At 36.8% G+C, this 19,480-nt stretch overlaps 1 protein-coding gene across 1 annotated transcript in view; it reads left to right on the top strand.

Annotated features, from left to right (window-relative positions):
* PLCL2 (phospholipase C like 2) overlaps positions 1-19,480 on the top strand; it is a 90,564-nt gene that overhangs the window by 38,329 nt on the left and 32,755 nt on the right. The window contains exons 3-4 of the mRNA XM_030445297.1: positions 12,066-14,552; positions 17,893-18,096. Of these exons, the coding sequence (XP_030301157.1) occupies positions 12,066-14,552; positions 17,893-18,096 (2,691 nt within the window). The remainder of the gene's footprint in view (positions 1-12,065; positions 14,553-17,892; positions 18,097-19,480) is intronic.

Consider the following 19,480-nt stretch of genomic DNA (forward strand, 5'->3'; position numbering starts at 1 on the left):
ATACAAATGACTTAAAGGTTTGGTTTGTCAAAGCAATGAACATTCATAGAAATTTAAAATCTAAAGAGTATATGCCTTGTTTACTGTTTGTTGGCTTAGGATGAACAAATACTTTATACTTGATTTTTGTCATGTCTTTCTATTACAGACATCTTGTATTAAATACTTACACTTCACTGTTTTTTTTTAAAGTGCTTGTAACTGCTATGAATAATTAAAGAACAGTGTTAAAGAGAAAGAAAGCCATTGATGTAGCATTCAGAATGAGAAGTGTCTGTAATTGACAACTTTAAAGCACATACATCTGAAAATCAACAAGGAAGACACATCAGAAGCAGCAGTATGTGGTTGGCAAAGATACTTGAGTTCATGTCTTCTTTGCTGTGTGATAAAAATAATAAATAGTAAAAAAAATAATACACAGTTTTTGTCAGATTCATAATAACTGTCCTCCTTAAAAATAATTATCACTGTTCAATTATCATTGCCACCTAAATGATGAGGCTGAAGTAGAAGCTCAAAGAAGAATCTGAAATACAATCTTTCTTCAGCAAGTTGTAAATTTTAAAAAAGTTTCAACTTTTGTACTTATTAATACTGAATTATGTATATGAACTCTTTATGGCATTGAAGAGTTAATATTAGTAATAATCACTCTCCCATTTGACAAAATGTAATTTATCTCAAACCACAAAATCAGAGTAGTTCAGCTTGTGAAGTTCCATCTCTAAAGAAAGAGTTAGCTTATGAAATTTGCTAGTCCAATTACCATTAGTCAAGAAGCAGATCTGAAGACACCGTTCATCAATCACTAGAATGAAGCAAATCAGTTGATGAAGAGAAAGCTGCAGGGCAGAAGTAATGATAGTTTTTAAAATAAAAAAAAAAAATTACATTTTATTAATCTTAAGCCTGAATGTTTTACTTGGATAAAATAACCTTTAGGCAATAATTTTACTTCTGTATATTTTCTGGAAAACACTCAGTGAAAAGAAGGGATTTGAAAAGACACAAGGAAGTTTTGAAGAGTGCAGATAACATCTGGATTGAAATTTGGAGAGGATATATGAATTGGTAGGACACGTGGAAATTAACATTTTGCCACATCAGTGAAAGTGAAATTGTGTGATCTAGTGATAACCTTGTGCTGAGAGATTGGGTGGCATGACCTTTATAAAGCAAGAAAATGTTCTTAAGTTATCTTAACACATCCATGGTAAATCTACTGCTCATTTTTTTTGAGCAAGTGTTGTTTTACAGTTAAGGGAATATTGTGTAGACTACCTAATGTAGTAGAGGAGGGACAACATACTTTTCTGCTTTCTGTCTAAATTAGTAATTTGTAAAAAAAGACAATTATTTTAATCTTTCCTGTATGGAGTAAGATGTCCTTTTCTATATTTCTGGTGTCTTTTTAGTATTTAAATATATGTACCTTAAGTTGCATCAAGGAGTACATACCTGTGATAGCACCCTAAGATGCATGCTCTCCAAGATTGTTTTGTCAGGTATTTCTCTTATCTTCTTTTAGCTCTGGTGACAGTAGAACATAGGGATCTTGATATTCATTATATGGAACAACACAGCTAATTGCAGAAGGGCTTGGACATCCCATCTAGCATTGAAAATAACTTTTCTCTTGGCCTTGGAAATGAACGAGGGATCTACCCTTTAAATAACTTAATTATTTAGGGGAATTATTTATTAATTATTTAAGAATGAGGGACTACTCTTTAAATAACTAAAACTAAAGTTCTTCAGAAATAGTTTCTTTTGCTAGGAGGGCTGTAGACAGAGGTTTGTGAACTGATTCTGAAGGTAACAACTGAGAGGCTGGCACATTAAGAGTTTCCTTATTGTGTTACCAGAGCCCTACCACCTCCATCTTCATGTTTCAGAAGACCTGTCTTGGGTCTTGCTTTTTTTGCACCATTGTAATTTTTTTCAGAGCCTTATTATGAAAATTCTGCTTTGCTTATTTAGAAGTAATGTAGAAACAGCAGCCTTGTATTTGCACAAGTGTGGACGCAAATTGCCTTGCGGGTTTTGAGCCAGATAGGATAATGTCTGGGCCAGGTAGGGAAAGGGTGATTAAAAAACCCCAAAGCTCTAAACACAACTTCTTTGTTTGTGGGAAACTTTGGAAAAGCTGCTTGGAAGGCTTTAGTGACAGGAATGGGAAGGGGTATGGAGGCTTGAGCCAGTGCTCACACTTGCCTCTTGTTGGTCCTGCTGTTCATTTCTATTTCCTCTCTGATGCAGAAGGGGAAAAGCACAGGAAGAGGAGAAGTAGCTTTCTGCAGAGCCTGTGCTGCATCTGAAATCACAAAAAATTTAAACATGGTTATTTTGTTATCTTTGTAAGTCACCCACATGCTGTATTTTGGCTATTGACTGTGAAGCCTGACAGCTGTGCTACGGAAGTTACTTGTTTTGCCACTTCAGTCAAATTGTTGTTTATGCCTGAAACGAGAAATGGAAAAATGCTGTGCTTTCTACTAGTGGAACTGACTTGCAGCTATGAACACTTGAAAAAATAATCTGAGATAAATTTCAGTATGATTTCTGTGGTTGCATATTAAGTGTTGTCAATAAGTCTTGACTGAAATCTTCATGAACGTGTGTTCTAGCTATAATATTTGAGTGTTTATAACACTGTTGAAGAACTGAAAATTAAGAAGCTCAGAGGGGTGCATATATGTAAAAAAGACTGTCTTGGCTGTTTTTAGGAGCACAGAAAAGACTGAGGCTTATTCACTCTTAAACCATACTGAAATCTATTGAACCAACTTGTTTTTTAGAATCATCCTCTTCTGCAGTGTCAGCTTTGTCATCTTCATTTGTTCTTTAAGCTGAAAGCATACATAACCATTATTTCTTTTTTTCTTACCACTGATGACTGAAAAAACCAATGCTTATAATGAAAAAGTGTTTGTTGTTAAATAGTCTGTTTACTGTAACTCAGATACAGTTTCTTACTGCATGACAAATTAGTAGTCTAAAACAAACACCTTTTATTTACTTATGTAGTATTATTGGCCATTTCACACCATTAAGTAACATTTAACAACTTTTTGAAAATACAATTTCTTTAGTTTAAGGCTGAACAGTGTGTAGTACCTGCTGGTTTTTATAAAGAATTACAGTAACTTCGGTTAAAATACTGTTTGTTTAGACCTGAAATACATGTTTTGCTTTTGTTGAGTTTGTGAAAAGTGGATAACTTTTCATTCCATTGGAAATGCAACTCAGAAACCTGAACTGTAACTGAATCAATAGAATTAAAAACGTTGGCATTCATGCCAAGCACAACTCAGGTTTTGGTGCTCTCAGTGCTCACAGCAGTCTGGGCAGTTTCCTTGGATGCTTATTTATTCTCTTTTAAGATTAGACTTTTCTTTTTCCTTTTCTCCTGCTCATCTGTGTTGCAAATTAACTCCTGAAACCATATGCCCCTTTATTTTACTATCTTAAATATGCAGATTTACTTGCACATGAAAGAACATCTTGGTGCCTGAATGTCTTTTTTACTATCCTTTTTTAATACTGAGATATATAACCAAGTTCTCTTATGTGTTTTGCTTTCTCCACGTTTTGGTGGATTACAGTAGTTGGTACTCTAAGGCAAACATACTTGGCAGCATGAAGCTGCAGAATGGAGAGAGAAGTCTTAGTTACTATAAATGATTTTTTAAATTTAGGTCAAAATCACACATAGTGTAAGTAGTTAAAACTCCTTAATTTTCAGCAAAGTAAGCCATATAAGTTTGTATACATTTGAAAAACATACAGATTTGTATGTGCTGAATGAATATATTGAAATATCGCTTCTATGTAATATTTTGTTTCTAGAAACCTAATTAATGGATTCTGAAGTGATCAGGCATACATTTTACCATTAGATGCATGGCCACAAGAAGTGATGGCTAAACCATTTTGGTATGTAGCCTTCTCCTATGGTTAAAACTGAGGCTCAGAATTAAAATTTCGAAACAGCTGTTGAAAATGAGGAGAACCAGGAGATGTTTGTGTAATCTCTGTTCTGTCACTTAACTGAAGAACATTTTGTAAGTAAGTTGTCATTTCTTAGGTTTTTTTTCTATAACTTATATGCCTTGGGATCACTAACAGTGAGGTATATAATACATTTAACACTCAGAGACCTGACACGTGTTCATGCTGCATTGATGAGTTTTAGCTTTGGGGTTAGGATGTTCTTTTACCTCGTTCAGTTTGCATCATCTTTGAGAGCTGAGCAAGGTGGAGTAGATGGCAGAATACCTGGGGATGTCTTGGGCACCTTGGTGGAAGAAGTGTTGGCCTCGCAGCAGAGGTTCACGGGAAGCTCCCCTGTGACATACTGCAAGAGCCTGAAGAACACTGAAGAACCTTAGGATCTGTACAACAGCAACATAATAAGCATATTAAAAATGTTTCTTTATGTTTAGTAAGATGATAATTTATCTCTGCTCTTTCCAAAAGGCAGTATAGTGATCTCTCTGATACAGTGTACACGTAAATTTTCTGGGCATCCTGTGTTCTTGAACTGAGGCAGAATGTAATAGGCAGAACAAAGAAGCCCTCAGAACATCAATTCTCTTCTCTTGTGGTGCTGGTAGTTATTTCTTATACCTAGCCCTTATGTTCAATGTGTTTATGAAACTGTAGATACACATTCAGTGAGGTGGACCAAAATGAGAGATTTGGTTTCCCTAAAAACATAAAGCTCTCTTGCCAAGTCGTGTGGTACCTGATTTCACAGAACAGTTTCAACTGCATTGATTTTTAAAAATGAATTAATTTCATGATAAAGGTGAGCTATTCTATTTCTAGTGGTTATTTTGAACCAGCTCTGATACTTACCTGACCACATGGCAAAATGTTTCTGTTCACTAAAATTACAGAAAACTGATTCAGCAGAAAAAAGGATTTTTCATTTCCTGAGGTACTGAGGTGAATTATCTTTCTATGTGTCAGATGGATACTTTGTAGGGCCTGAGTAGCTGGGCTGGGAAGAAAGGAGATTGAGCAGATGGAAGAGGAGACAAGACAGCAAAGTGATGTTTTGAAGGAGGTGTTGGTGTAGCTGTTTTATGAATCATGGAAGTAGTAGATCTGGAGTAATGCAGATCATCTTTGTTAGGCTTTTCAGCTAAGATTTGCCCTGTCTCCATATTCTGAATTTCCTCATTAGCAATTAAAAAAAAATATATATATGAAAAAATTAAGTGTTGCTGGTAATCTTCATATTTTTCTTTCCCTCTCACTGTTATTTATAACATTGTGTAACAAGGTCTGGCTGGGATCAACCCACCACACACTGAAAAAAAAAGTTTTCTCTTAAAAGGTTTCTGCAAACAGCAGATATGCCATGAATACTAGTTTGGAAAAATATTTAAATGCTGAGCTCAAATGTAGTGATTCACGATGAGTGGGAGGCCCTGTGTTTTCCAAATAGTGGATGTTCTGTCTTCCCCTCAAGTGCCTATTATTTCAGCTGAGTACTCTTTACTTTGTCTTAAATACAACTGCTCAGTGTTGTGTTTCATCAAACAGTGGCTACAGTTCCATTCAGAAACCATTATACACGATGTGATTTAATATGGTGCTGTTTCTGAAGTGTTTGGGAATCTGTCAGCTGAACTGCTAATTACTTGGAGAGTTTTTTCTTGTTTTCATTCTCTGCAAGCTTTGGACAGCTGCATTAAACATTATAAAGTGCGTGCTTTTTAGTGAATTTGGGTCACTGTGTTAGTAAGAATCTCCTAGAAATGGCAATTTAAAAGGTACTTACTGGGAAGAATGTAGATACTTGGCTGAAGAGAGGGGTTGAGTTGTGGCTCTTCTGCTGAATTGTTTCCAAGAGAATTAGGCTGAGAGAAAATGCACCAAGGATGTAGACCTCATGCCTTTGAGAAAATGGCTTCTAATGGTGAAATGCCTTACCTTTCGTCTTCTTTCCCTCCCCCTTTGTCCCTTTCCTCCACCTTATTCCAAAGAAAATTCTCAATATACCTTTAACTGCATGTAACTTTAAAAACTGATTCTAATTTTTATGTAACAGATATGAAATATTACTGATTTTAGTTACCTTTTATTTTTCTTCCTTTTTTGTACTGACTCTTTCACACAAAAATTTGCTTAGCTTCTTTTTTAATGCTGTGTGCTGTGTTCTGGAATCAGTTGGCAGCTGCATTTAGGAAACCTGCACATAATTATTTGGGGTTTTTTGTGTTTACAAAATAGGTTGTTCTGTTTATTATTGCAATAATTTTTTTTTCTAACCACTTCCTAGAATAGGCTTATGTTATATATCATGTTGGTAAGCTAGGTGATTTTGCAATAGCTGCTGAACTGTGTTTGATGAAGATGGGCAGTTTTAGTGCTCAAATTGGGTACTTAAATATCACATGCACTATAAAAGCAGGCACTCTGTGTTCATTGTGAAGATCATTAGACTGCCCTTGTCATAAAGCAGTGAATTTTACTGCAACTGTTGGCTACAGATGTGCATTAAATTACTTCTGATACTGTATGAGATCAAATAATAGTGTGATTAAAAAAAAAAAGAAATTAAAGCAAACTTAGGCATGGCTTGTCGTATCACCTACTCACCATGTTGTTAGAGCCTCATCCAGTTACAGTGAGAAAGCCTGCAGTAAGGTGCTGTGGTTGAGGGGAGGTGCCGTGTGGTCTTATTTTCAGGTATTTCCTTGGCTGAAATGGGTAGTCACTGACTTATGGAGTGATTGGGGTCTGGAGCTTCTACCTGGGGTTCTTCAAAGGTGCAGGTCCTTGTGTGCTACCTTCAACCTCTCAGGACGAGGATGGAGCTGCCCTCCATGCTTCTGATGGACCTATGGTGTATAAACATGAAGGGAAACTTTGTGTGGTAGACAATGAAGAAGCAGCAGGATCTGCCTCCTGGGGATGTGGGCATTCCTCTGAGAGGGAAAAATTCAGCGTTTGGTGTGTGGATTGTTGGTAGATTTTGCATTTGGGGTCACCCCAGTGAAATGTTTATGGAGTAATTGCATCAGGGACTTTCACTTCCCAGACAAATGTTCTAAAAATGTGTCATTCTGCCACTTCCTCTTGTTACCATTATCTTTGCAAAGAAACATCCGGTGTCTCAAAAGGAGTACTTCAGAGGGATAAATGCAGATAAAAACCTTAATCTTAAAATGCTTAGGTAGCATCTAACCACTGCATCAAAGCTGCAGATAGCTGCTATAGTCATGGAAAGAGGCAGGATTCCAGACACAAAATGTACACTGGTGAGTATCAGGATCATTTTGTGTTGGCAGATGGAAGGACTCTCCTGCACAGTGCTCCACCTGCAGCCCCTCAGTTCCCACCTCAGGGTGATGGCAGCCCCCAGCCTTGGGCTCTACATTTCTCCCTGAAGTGTTACAATTTCCACTGAATCTAGCAATATCTGAACTTCTTGGTAACTCTGAGATTTAATGTTTTTGTATTGCTTCCCCCTATGGTGTCTTCTGAAACATGGCTCATGTGGGCATACACAGGTTGTAAAGTTCATTTGCTGCATTCTTTAATATATGTGTAAAAGTCATGCACTATTCATTGTTCCCTTTATAATCCTGATCTTCATGTTATCAAAGCTTAGTTTGAACTACACCACTGTCCCTATTAGTACCCATGGTTATTAGAACAGCACTCTGATTTTATGATCAAGTTGAATGTTTTAAAAACTTTACTGTTCAGAAATTATATGTATATCTTTCAATGTCTGATTCAAGATTCTTTGTTACCTCCAGAAATCTGTTTGTAGATATCTAGCACTGTCTTAGATATAGAACTATTCCTTTGTCTGTACCTTGAGAGGAATCAAAACAAACAAACAAAAAACCCTCATACAATATAAATACTCTTCCCTGCTTGCTCTTTTAAGCTGTTTTCTCCAGCTCTCTTTGTCTCCTAAGTGCCATAGTTGTCAGCTGGGAGTGTTTCTGGTTTTTAAACTGCTAGATACTTGCTTTCTGCTGCTAATTCCTGGATAAATTAAACTCTTCGTGTTGTCACCTGCAGTGTATATTAGCAGTTTCACGACAATTCTGTCTGGGGTCTATTCTGTTTCTCAGAGAAGCTTGCATCTTGGATGTGGCACAGGTGGTTTTAGGAAATGTATTGATGAGAGTTTTCATTTGGGTTTCAGGGATGAAGTCTTTTGGAAGGACAGGTTACTTCAGGGGAAGTCCTGAGTTACGATGACATTACTTCTTAAAATCTGAAGATTGACATGGTCTAGATTGTGTGAAAGATCCTAGAATGACTCTGAACATTGTTTCAGCACAAAAATTATAGCTTCTGCTGTGGACAGAATTATGCATCTGTACTACTGTAGGGCCAGTCTTGCTTCTAGCATCTTGAACAGCATTTAGGACTCTGTAAGTCTCTTGAATGCCAACAAGTCACTCCTTTGTTCATTCTGATGCATACACTTTCCTGATGTGCCAGTCTTTTTGGTTCAAGATAGACTTAATGCCAGGAGAGACCTGCCCCACGTTCATGAATGTGAATTTTCACTTTCAGAGTGAAATATTCCACATCATGTAGCGGAATATATCTGCCTCCTTCTCCATGCCAGACTGTACCTCTCAGCCTTACAAAGCTGTTTCATACAGTTCGTGCACACTCATTACATTCTCAGCTTATGAGTGAGAGTTTATTTTCTGGTTTTTTTTCAGATGGAGGCATGATTCAGACGGGTTGACAATTCTGGACACTGTCTTTGGGAAGATATTCTTTAATCTCTTCTGGTTTATGGAGATTGATTGTGACTGCTGTGTCTGTCAGGACAGGGACTTGCCTAGGCAATCTGTAGCACAGTATCACTGATCTCTGGAGGAGCAAAAACTTAGGGTGTTTCAGAGTTCAGAGCTGTAAGAAACTCACAAGAGTATTTTAACTCTTGTCACATTCAGACAGTGACATCTACCTCCAGCAGATTTCTGTGAATAAGCCAAGTGGTAAAATCTCTTTATCCTGTAGAAATGCAGGATACAGTTGAACTGGCTTCAAATTCATTTGGCAGGCAAGCAAAAGGAAGCTGAACATGAGCCAACAGTGTGCCCAGGTGGCCAAGAAGGCCGGTGGCATCCTGGCCTGTGTCAGGAACTGTGTGGCCAGCAGGTCCAAGGAAGTGATTCTGCCCCTGTACTCAACCCTGGTGAGGCCACAACTCGAGTCCTGTGTCCAGTTCTGGGCCCCTCAGTTCAGGAAGGATATCGAGGTCCTGGAGCGGGTCCAGAGAAGAGCAACTAGGCTGGTGAAGGGACTCGAGCACAGATCCTATGAGGAGAGGCTGAGGGAGATGGGGCTGTTCAGCCTGGAGAAGAGGAGGCTCTGAGGAGACCTCATCGCTCTCTACAATTACCTGAAAGGAGGCTGTAGCCAGGTGGGGTTTGGTCTCTTTTCCCAGACGACTGTCAACAAGACAAGAGGGCATGGTCTTAAGTTGTGCCAGGGGAGGTTTAGGTTGGACATTAGAAAGAATTTCTTTATGGAGAGGGTGATCAGATATTGGAATGGGCTGCCCAGGGAAGTAGTGGATTCTCTGTCCCTGGAGATATTTAAAAAGAGACTGGATGTGGCACTCAGTGCCATGGTCTGGTAACTGCAGCAGTAGTGGATCAAGGGTTGGACTTGATGATCTCAGAGGTCCTTTCCAACCCAGCCAATTCTATGATTCTATGAAAAGAGTCTTGCAGGTGGTAGTTTGAGTTATTCCTCTGATCTGCATGTGTAAACTTCAGTCCAGTAACTAGAGTTGGGAATGAAGTTGCCTTGATATGGACCTACTTGCTTTACATCAAATGACATCAAGAAATGGCATATATTTTTCTCCTGTGACATTCAGTGTCTTAGATTAGACCCAATCCTTATCATAGAGAAAAGCATAGACCTTCTGTCTGTTTCATAAATACTGATTATTGTCAGGCAAGATAATACTTCCCAGTCCTTGACAGGTTTGTTATCTATCTGATTTCTCTCTGAAGAGTTCACGAACTATATTCCCCTCCTAGATCTGTGACTGAGAAATCTGGAGCGTTAAGAAGTTTCATCATACTTCATTCCAGGCACTAAAATACTGGATAGGAATATCATTGTTCCTTTCTGTGGGGCTGTCCCTGGCCACTGTTTCCGGTCAAGAGATGTGGTTGGACAGGTAGCCAGACAAGAAGCCAGGCTTTAAATAGAATTAAAATCTTTGTAAACAAAAGTCATGTTCGTATTTTTTTTTTTTAAAGCTAAGTAAATTTGCTTGAAAGCAGATTTTCTTGAAAGCAATCCTCGTGGCCAAACTACACGTAATGAGATTCCAAGAGTCAGCTCTGTGCAGTATCCAGTGCAGGTGTTTGTTACAGAGTTAAAAAGTAAACAATCCTCTGTAAGGTTATTCCCTTCCGTGGGTCTCTCGAGAGCTTTGGTAGAGCAAATTCTGCTGTCATTAAAGGAACAAGAATCCTATGACTGATTAATTTTCTAAAGCACAGGACAGCAAATATTAAGTCTGCTTACTTTACTAATCATTGTTTTCAACGAAAAGCTTTTTGGGTGCTTATAAATTGAATTACAAAACCAGAATTCTGCATTTTTGGTTTAATGAAATTAAGTACACAGAACACATGCCCTGAACTGGAAATGCATTCTGTAATGGATGGTTTTTATTTGAACATCTGTTCAGTGTGTAGCAGTCAAAGTTTTGTTTCCCCTTTCCTTTCTGCCACATAAGCAATGCTGATTTGCTCTGGAACATACTTCAGATAGAAGGTCTATTAGAGGGAAAATCACATTCTTTTTGCATAAAGCTGGAGAAGTAATTTTTTGAGCCATGCTGAAATAGAAGAACATTTCCTAACAGGGATTCCAGAATAAAAAAGCTTATTTCATGAAAACATTATTTCTGACTAAAAGCTAGCTAGCTTAGCAACACACAAGACAATTTAAAACAAAAGCAAAACAAACTATTTGCAACATTTTTTATGTCTCAGAAAATGCAGGTAGTGAAGCCACAAAGCTTTCTTAAATTAATTTCTTTCTCATTAAATTTGTTATACTTAAATAATCTAACCAATTTATTTGCACTTATTTCAATTAATACAAACATCAAATAAAGGTAGCTAAATGACACTATTTTTTCTTTCTGTCTTTTTTCATGACTTAAATATCCAGTTTTCTACCCTGCCCTTTTCTGGGAAACTAAGACCTTTATGTTATTTCATTGTTTAAGAGCAAAGGTGAATCACTTTTGCTTCCTCTCTTGACCAAGTCTAGCATTTTCCATTCAAGTTCTTTTTAATGGTACACACCTACTTTGGAAACAGTTAAACTTTCATTTTTTCAGAGAGTTCTCTCTTGGGTCATTGTATTTCCTGAAACTGAGAACTTGCAGTGTGCTGTATCTGCTCCAGTCCAGATGCTCTTGTAGCTTCTGAGATTAATGTGGATGTTTTCTTAGTATAGGGGGGGGATGCATGTGTCAATGCTCAGGACATGGATGGGTGCAGTAGGGAAGTGAGCTATGTGTAATAACTGTTGTTAGCATCTTTTATAAAACTGAGATTAGGACCATGCCCCATGCATTTTCTGTGGTTAATTGTGTATTAATGTTTCTCTGGTGTTTATGAGGAACCTGTCAGCATGGTATTAAAGCATTGTATTTTGTGCTGACAGTGTTAATCAATTACCTGTATGAACTCATAGGAAGCCCATTATCTCTGTAAGCAGGTTATTACTGATAAAATTAAATGCATTTATACCCCATTATTATTTAATTGGTGTTCAAAACTTGGGTTGTTTAATTTTTTATTAATAGAAAATATTAGAAAACAAAGACCCTGGAAGATTATTTATATAGGCAAAACCAAACATTCAGCCATGGTGAGTATTTACTTTTGTGATGATTGCCATCTTACTGCTCATCATGCAGATACTGGACCTTTTTGACCTACTTTATGGAATTTCAGCTGTAATTCGAAACCTATTTCAATGTGGAGGAAAATCACACTGACTGATATTTTCTCCCCCTTGTTTACCAGGATGGTACGAAACAGAAGCGAGAGCGGAAAAAGACGGTGTCGTTCAGCAGTATGCCGACCGAGAAGAAGATCAGCAGTGCAAGTGACTGCATAAATGCAATGGTTGAAGGTTCTGAGCTCAAAAAGATAAGATCCAACTCCAGGGTGTATCACCGGTATTTCCTTTTAGATGCCGATATGCAGTCTCTACGCTGGGAACCTTCAAAAAAGGATTCTGAAAAGGCAAAGATTGATATTAAATCTATCAAAGAAGTAAGAACAGGGAAAAATACAGATATTTTTCGCAGCAATGGAGTATATGACCAGATATCAGAAGACTGTGCATTTTCAATAATATATGGAGAAAATTATGAGTCATTAGATCTTGTTGCTAACACAGCAGATGTTGCAAATATTTGGGTTACTGGTTTAAGATACCTGATTTCTTATGGGAAGCATACTCTAGATATGATAGAAAGTACTCAAGATAATATGCGGACTTCATGGCTTTCACAGATGTTCAGTGAATCTGATGTAGATAACTTGGGACATATACCCTTGTGCAACGCTGTACAATTTATCAAAGACTTAAATCCTGGATTAAAAACTAATAAAATTGAACTGAAATTCAAAGAGTTGCATAGATCTAAGGAAAAAACTGGTACTGTAGTAACAAAAGAAGAATTTATTGAAGTTTTTCATGAGCTTTGTACCAGACCTGAAATTTATTTCCTTCTGGTTCAGTTTTCAAGCAATAAAGAATTCCTAGATACCAAGGACCTCATGATGTTTTTAGAAGCTGAGCAGGGTATAGCACATGTCACAGAAGAAATAAGCCTTGCAATTATTCAGAAATACGAGCCAGCCAAAGAGGGCCAGAAAAAGGGTTGTCTTTCTATAGATGGGTTTACAAATTATCTTACTTCACCAGACTGCCACATATTTGATCCAGAACATAAAAAAGTTTGTCAAGATATGAAACAGCCTTTATCACATTATTTTATAAATTCATCTCATAACACATACTTGATAGAAGATCAGTTTCGAGGGCCTTCTGACATCACAGGTTACATTCGCGCTCTTAAAATGGGTTGTCGAAGCGTTGAACTGGATGTGTGGGATGGTCCAGATAATGAGCCTGTGATTTACACAGGGCATACAATGACATCACAGATTGTCTTCCGTAGTGTGATTGACATTATTAACAAGTATGCGTTTTTTGCTTCAGAATACCCTCTTATTTTGTGTTTAGAAAATCATTGTTCTATTAAGCAGCAGAAAGTAATGGTGCAACACATGAAGAAAATTTTGGGGGACAAGCTACATACACAGTCTCCAAACATTGAGGACTCTTATCTTCCATCACCAGAATCACTTAAAGGGAAAATACTAATTAAAGCAAAGAAGCTTTCCTCTAATTGTTCTGGACTAGAGGGAGATGTTACAGATGAAGATGAAGGAGCAGAAATGTCACAGAGAGTGGGGAAGGAGGGGTTAGAACAGCAAAACTCGATGACAGGGAAACGATTCCAGCTCTGCAAAGAACTCTCTGAGCTGGTAAGCATATGTAAGTCAGTTCAGTTCAAAGAGTTTCAAGTTTCATTTCAGCTCCAGAAGTACTGGGAAGTGTGCTCGTTTAATGAAGTGCTTGCTAGCAAATACGCCAATGAAAACCCTGGAGACTTTGTTAATTATAACAAACGTTTTCTTGCAAGAGTTTTCCCCAGTCCAATGAGGATTGACTCTAGCAATATGAATCCCCAGGACTTTTGGAAATGCGGTTGTCAGATAGTAGCAATGAACTTTCAAACACCTGGCTTAATGATGGATCTTAACATTGGTTGGTTTCGACAAAATGGAAACTGTGGCTATGTTCTCCGTCCTGCTATCATGAGAGAAGAAGTATCTTTCTTTAGTGCAAATACAAAAGACACTGTGCCTGGAGTTTCACCTCAGCTGCTTCATATTAAAATCATCAGTGGGCAAAACTTCCCTAAACCCAAAGGATCGGGTGCCAAAGGCGATGTTGTGGATCCTTATGTCTATGTTGAAATACATGGAATCCCTGCTGACTGTGCAGAGCAAAGGACGAAAACTATGCATCAGAATGGGGACAATCCAATTTTTGATGAAAGTTTTGAATTTCAAATAAATTTACCAGAACTAGCTATGGTGCGTTTTGTAGTACTGGATGATGATTACATTGGGGATGAGTTTATTGGGCAGTACACGATTCCCTTTGAGTGTCTACAGACTGGTTATCGGCACGTTCCTCTGCAGTCCTTAACTGGTGAAATGTTAGCACATGCTTCCTTGTTTGTGCATGTGGCCATTACTAATCGAAGGGGTGGTGGGAAACCTCATAAGCGGGGCCTCTCTGTGAGGAAGGGCAAGAAATCAAGGGAATATGCTTCTATGAGAACGTTATGGATTAAAACAATAGATGAAGTGTTCAAGAACGCTCTCCAACCCATTCGGGATGCCACGGATTTGAGAGAAAATATGCAGGTACAGTTTTTACAATGAATTTATTGGTCCTTGCGTGTATTATGCAAAGGGAATATATGTTTTTAAAGTCTTGCTGCATTTTGTAAGTCATGTTATTTGAGTGTAATGCTAAACAGCTTTAAAAATGTATTATGTCTGAGCAGCCTCTTCGGTGATGTTGCCTGCTGAGATAAACTTGGATGCATCTGCATGTTACATTGAACATGAACTGGAAATATGATTCCAGTTATAGAACTCAGGCTTGTTGACTCATCGGGTGTGTTTGAAAGAATGTTCATTATACACTGGAAAAGAATGTTAGTTACTCACTGGAGGAAAGTATGGCAATATTTTAATTTTAGAAGATAAAGTTAAATAGAAATTCAAGAGGAAAATAAATCTGATACAAAAACGAGACCCCTTACTGTTGATTGGAAGACTTGTGCATGAAAGTATGTTTACTACAGTTTCATTGATATTTTGTTGTTTCCTCATTCCCCAGTATAAGACAATACTTACGAAAGTTCATATGCTTTTTGTAACCCTTCCTAGCAATAATGTGTTAGAAATACATGGAATTCTTGCTAAGGTATTAGAAGACATCCCCTAGAATGCATTACCTTAATTTAAACATCATATAAAGTAAGCACATTGAATTTCAGGAACAAAGTACAGGTGCTAAGGTGCTGTTTTTGGAGGAAGACAAGACACTTCAAAAATGCATTGTTTGGAGATTGTAATAAAGATTTGAGGTGAAGAAACCCTTTTACACATAGATTAAAGTGAGCTGTAAAGTTGTGTTTTATTTAATAAAGCTTTTAACTATCTGTAAATTTCTCTTGAAATACTGGCAGTGGTCAATAAAATTAAGCATAAGTAATTTCAAGTGAAGTGACCTATTAAATCATCTTACTCCTATGTAATGTTAAGGGGAACTGATTAAAGGAGCTGCTTGAGTCTTGATTCTGAATTTGAAAGGCACATCAGTGTAGATAAATTTTCTTCATGAATTAACTTATACTGAAAGAATTTTAATAGTAATACAGTAAAACACATTTCTATTCATAGGAAAGAAGAAATTAGGGCAACATTACAAAACTCCCCTACTCCGCTAGCTATATAGAATTGCTGTACTAAGAGATTATTTAGAAAATCCAGGAATTATTTTTTGATTTATAATAGGCTTCCATATACAGTGACGTTTACCTGTTGTTAACCTATTGAAGGCTAGAATTCTGTCATGTAAAGGGTAACTTTCAAGGAAGAGCTGAACCTAAGATTTGAGGAAATGGTGAAAACAGAGTTTTTGTATCTGCTTTAAATTCTTCACTCTGCATGCTGCAGTGCTTTCCAAAACTCATATAATTTAAAACAGGCTCTACAGTGTATTTTCTTTGAACATGTGATATTAAATGATATTTTATGTATTTTATTCTGTCTTCTAGGAAGCTGTGCTATCAGCTGAATTTATCATCATTATATCTCAGAATGCTATCAGGAAGATATTATAGGTACATGAGGGAATACTAGTTTTGCAGAGCTTTACTGACAGATTATATATGGTGTATAATATATAACTAAGGCTTTACATCTTATAAATCACTCAAAATAAGTATCAACTTACATCAGGGAATATGATCTTTCTTTAATTTCTATATTAATGACATTTTGCATAATACATTCAGTTTTTATGGCACAGAAATTATGTCCTAAGTGAGATTATAAAGAGTAAAGAAGTTTTTTTTTAATATAAGGAGAAATAAATGAATTATGCAGCAGCACGTTTAATAGGTTTTTTAATGCTACATACAACTAGCTGGCCTTTTTAGGTACTACATTGTCATGACAAAAGCTGATGTCACAAGCTGTTACATATTAGTCACTGATAAAAGTACAACATGAGTCATTAAACTGGCTGTGCTGTTGCATGCTGGAATTTCTTGACAATATGAAAGGGATAGTCTCTAGACATAGGGATGGAAGTCCAAAGGCAGGAGTTAGAGCTCTCATTCTGCCCTGCCTGCCACTGGTTAATATATAAGTTCCTTGGGTCCTCATTAACCTTTCTGTAACAGTTTTGTTTGTAATAGCTTACTCATCATGTTTATCTATACAAAATGTGGGTGAAAGGACTTCTAATGTCTGTTTTTTCAACTGTGATTATTGTGTCATTAAGTTGTAATCCAGTCAATAAAGGTAGTTTCTGTTTCCTGGACATTTACTAGATGCTACTCGACGTTTGCTTAAAGTACACTGTCAGTGACTGTAGTCAATGTAATTTAGTAATTCAGTCAATGTGATTTAGTGTTCACATAATTTTGTATTCATGTGCTATATATACATATTTTGAATTCTACTTTGGGTATTCTGCCTCAAAAGGGAGAGCAGAATATTTCACATTTTATTCCATTGAGATTGGCATTATGTGTCTCTAACAAATATGTCCACAAATGAGTCCTGATATGCTAGTAAGATTTGATTAAAATGAAAATCTGTGTCAGATACCCTACTTGGGTAAGACATAAGAGAAAGGAACACTGAGCACATTTGTAACTTAAATATACTATGTCTTTGTTTTTGTTTCCTACAGGAACACAAACTCCAGACCTGCCATAGATCACCAGCTCCCACTTGGTACAAAACTCCTAAATTCATTACAGTGCTGAGAATATTCCCGTCATGGAATTTCCGTGGCTACTTGGAGTCACATTTTATTTCTAATACTGGAAATTTTCTTCAAGTTTAAACACATGGTTTTATATTCTACCATATTAAATGCAAAATACAACTATAATAAATTTCAAGGGAAGAGTACAAAATCAGTACTTATTAAATTACCTTAAAAATTCACTGCAGTGTGAATCTGTGATAGGAATGGTATCAGTAGTGGAGTGCTGGGTTTGTGAATCACACCAAATGGGAGCCAGCAGATCCACAGCACGTCTGGACTGTAGCTAAGGTATGTTTAAAGTTACAAATGGGCTGAATTCCTTCTTTCACCTCACTTTGCTTATTTGGGACATTCAGCACTTAATGTTTTGTTTGTCTTGGTGGCATTTTAAAAATTACTTCTGAAATATCTTCTAGGTTTTTTAAAAAATATAACCTATGTGGTTTAGAATTCATTTATTTACATGTTTAGTTGTCAGTGATAAAGACTAGGCATAGATGTTCTAAATAGATTTGTTAAATATCTGTGTAATGTTGGTTGCTTTGGAAAACTGACAGTTCTTTAGGGAAAAGCTGTGGTAATTCCACATGGTAGCTGAGCTATAACACTGAAGTAATTTTTATCCTGAAAGCACGAGACATCAGAATTCATATTTAACTGTAAAGGAAACTCTTTCTTTCCTTTTTGCAGAATGCAGTAGTTTCATTCAAAGAATTATGTGGCCTCTCTCCTGTAGCAAATCTTGTGCAGTGCATTTTGGCAGTGTCAACGCGCTTGGTTGGGCCTGAAAATACCCCCTTGGTAGTGCTGAATCTCAATGATCAGTATCCGACTATGGAGCTCCAAGGGATTGTTCCAGAGGTCTTGAAAAAGATTGTAACAGCATATGACATGGTGAGTAGTCCTTTGTGGTTAATTTATATGCTATCTGAAAGACTTTCTTTTTATATTATACAGTACTGTGCCTGTTTTGAAAGGTCATTTTAACCTGTGACTTCCTATTTCATGCTTCATTACATATGCTTGAAAGTAATTCCCATGAATGTACAGCAACTGGTAGTGTTTTCATACTGAGTAGAACAGAGAGATTAATTTACTGCATGCAAATACCTAAGTGTTTGTACACTTCAGAAAGCAAAGTGTTTGTAATCAAGAGGATTTAACGTGAAGAGGTTGTATTAATTTACCTGTTTCATGGTAACTTCAAGCTTTTTGCCTATTTATAAAGCCCTTACATTAATTTGCTACTTTACATTTTCCAGTTTGTGGACTTCGATTTCTTTTTGCTTTGACTCAACATAGAATAGAAAAACATCAGGAACTGCTTTTAGGAATTACAGTTTCTTAAAGCACCTTTAAGTTTTAGATGCCACACATACTTTTTCACTTTCCCTTGTATCTTTCTTACAGATCTCATTCGATTTGGTATTTTTTAGCTACTGTAATGTTAACTTCAGGCCTTATGCTTCAGTAAATATGTAAATTGTGTCTTTAGAGACTGGAAGATTAACATTTTGTAAAAGGGAAGGAAAGACTAATACACTGAGAAATACTGATTTGCATCTGCCTTGCGTTAATATAAAGCATGGAAAAAAAGCCAGAAGGGTGTGATTTGAAATATGCTCTGTACTTCCACTGAAGTAATCTGGCACAGAGTAGTTGAGTCTTTAGTTATTTGTTAAAGGGTTCCTTTAGTTTGATTATCTGACAATAAGCAAATGTTTCTAGGATGATATGCATTAATTTTTGTGCGCTAAATGGCACTTAGGAGGTGCCATCACCTGGCAGGGTGATGGCCAAGGTACTGTTTTAAAAACATTCAGTCCTTGCTATTTAAATAAAGAAAATTAAGGAAAAGAGACCTGTAACTCAGTTTCAAATATATATATATATATATGTATGTGTGTGTGTGCTTTACATTGCTTTCTAAAGAAAAAGTAGCTTTAGAATAATGTTGTACCAAAGTCCAGAAACACATATTAGTAATCGGCAATGTTTGCAGAGTTTATGTAGTTCAGTGATGATGTAAATACAACAGAATTTGATTGGAGTAGTAGCACAGTTACCAGAAGGCAGTGGTATATCCTCTTAGTGGTAGCTTGTAGGATATCACTATAATTAGGATACAAAACATCTTTCTTGTGATAATATCTTTAACATGCACATCATGAGTTCTGTCTTGTTGATGGAGATGTCTCTACCTGTAGTTTGCTCTGATGTGGTGATGCTGCTTTTTAGCTACTGAGCTATTCCAGATAAATGTTTTTGTAAGCCTGGA

Source organism: Calypte anna, chromosome 2, assembly GCF_003957555.1.
Source record: "Calypte anna isolate BGI_N300 chromosome 2, bCalAnn1_v1.p, whole genome shotgun sequence".
In the NCBI taxonomy this organism is placed as follows: domain Eukaryota; kingdom Metazoa; phylum Chordata; class Aves; order Apodiformes; family Trochilidae; genus Calypte; species Calypte anna.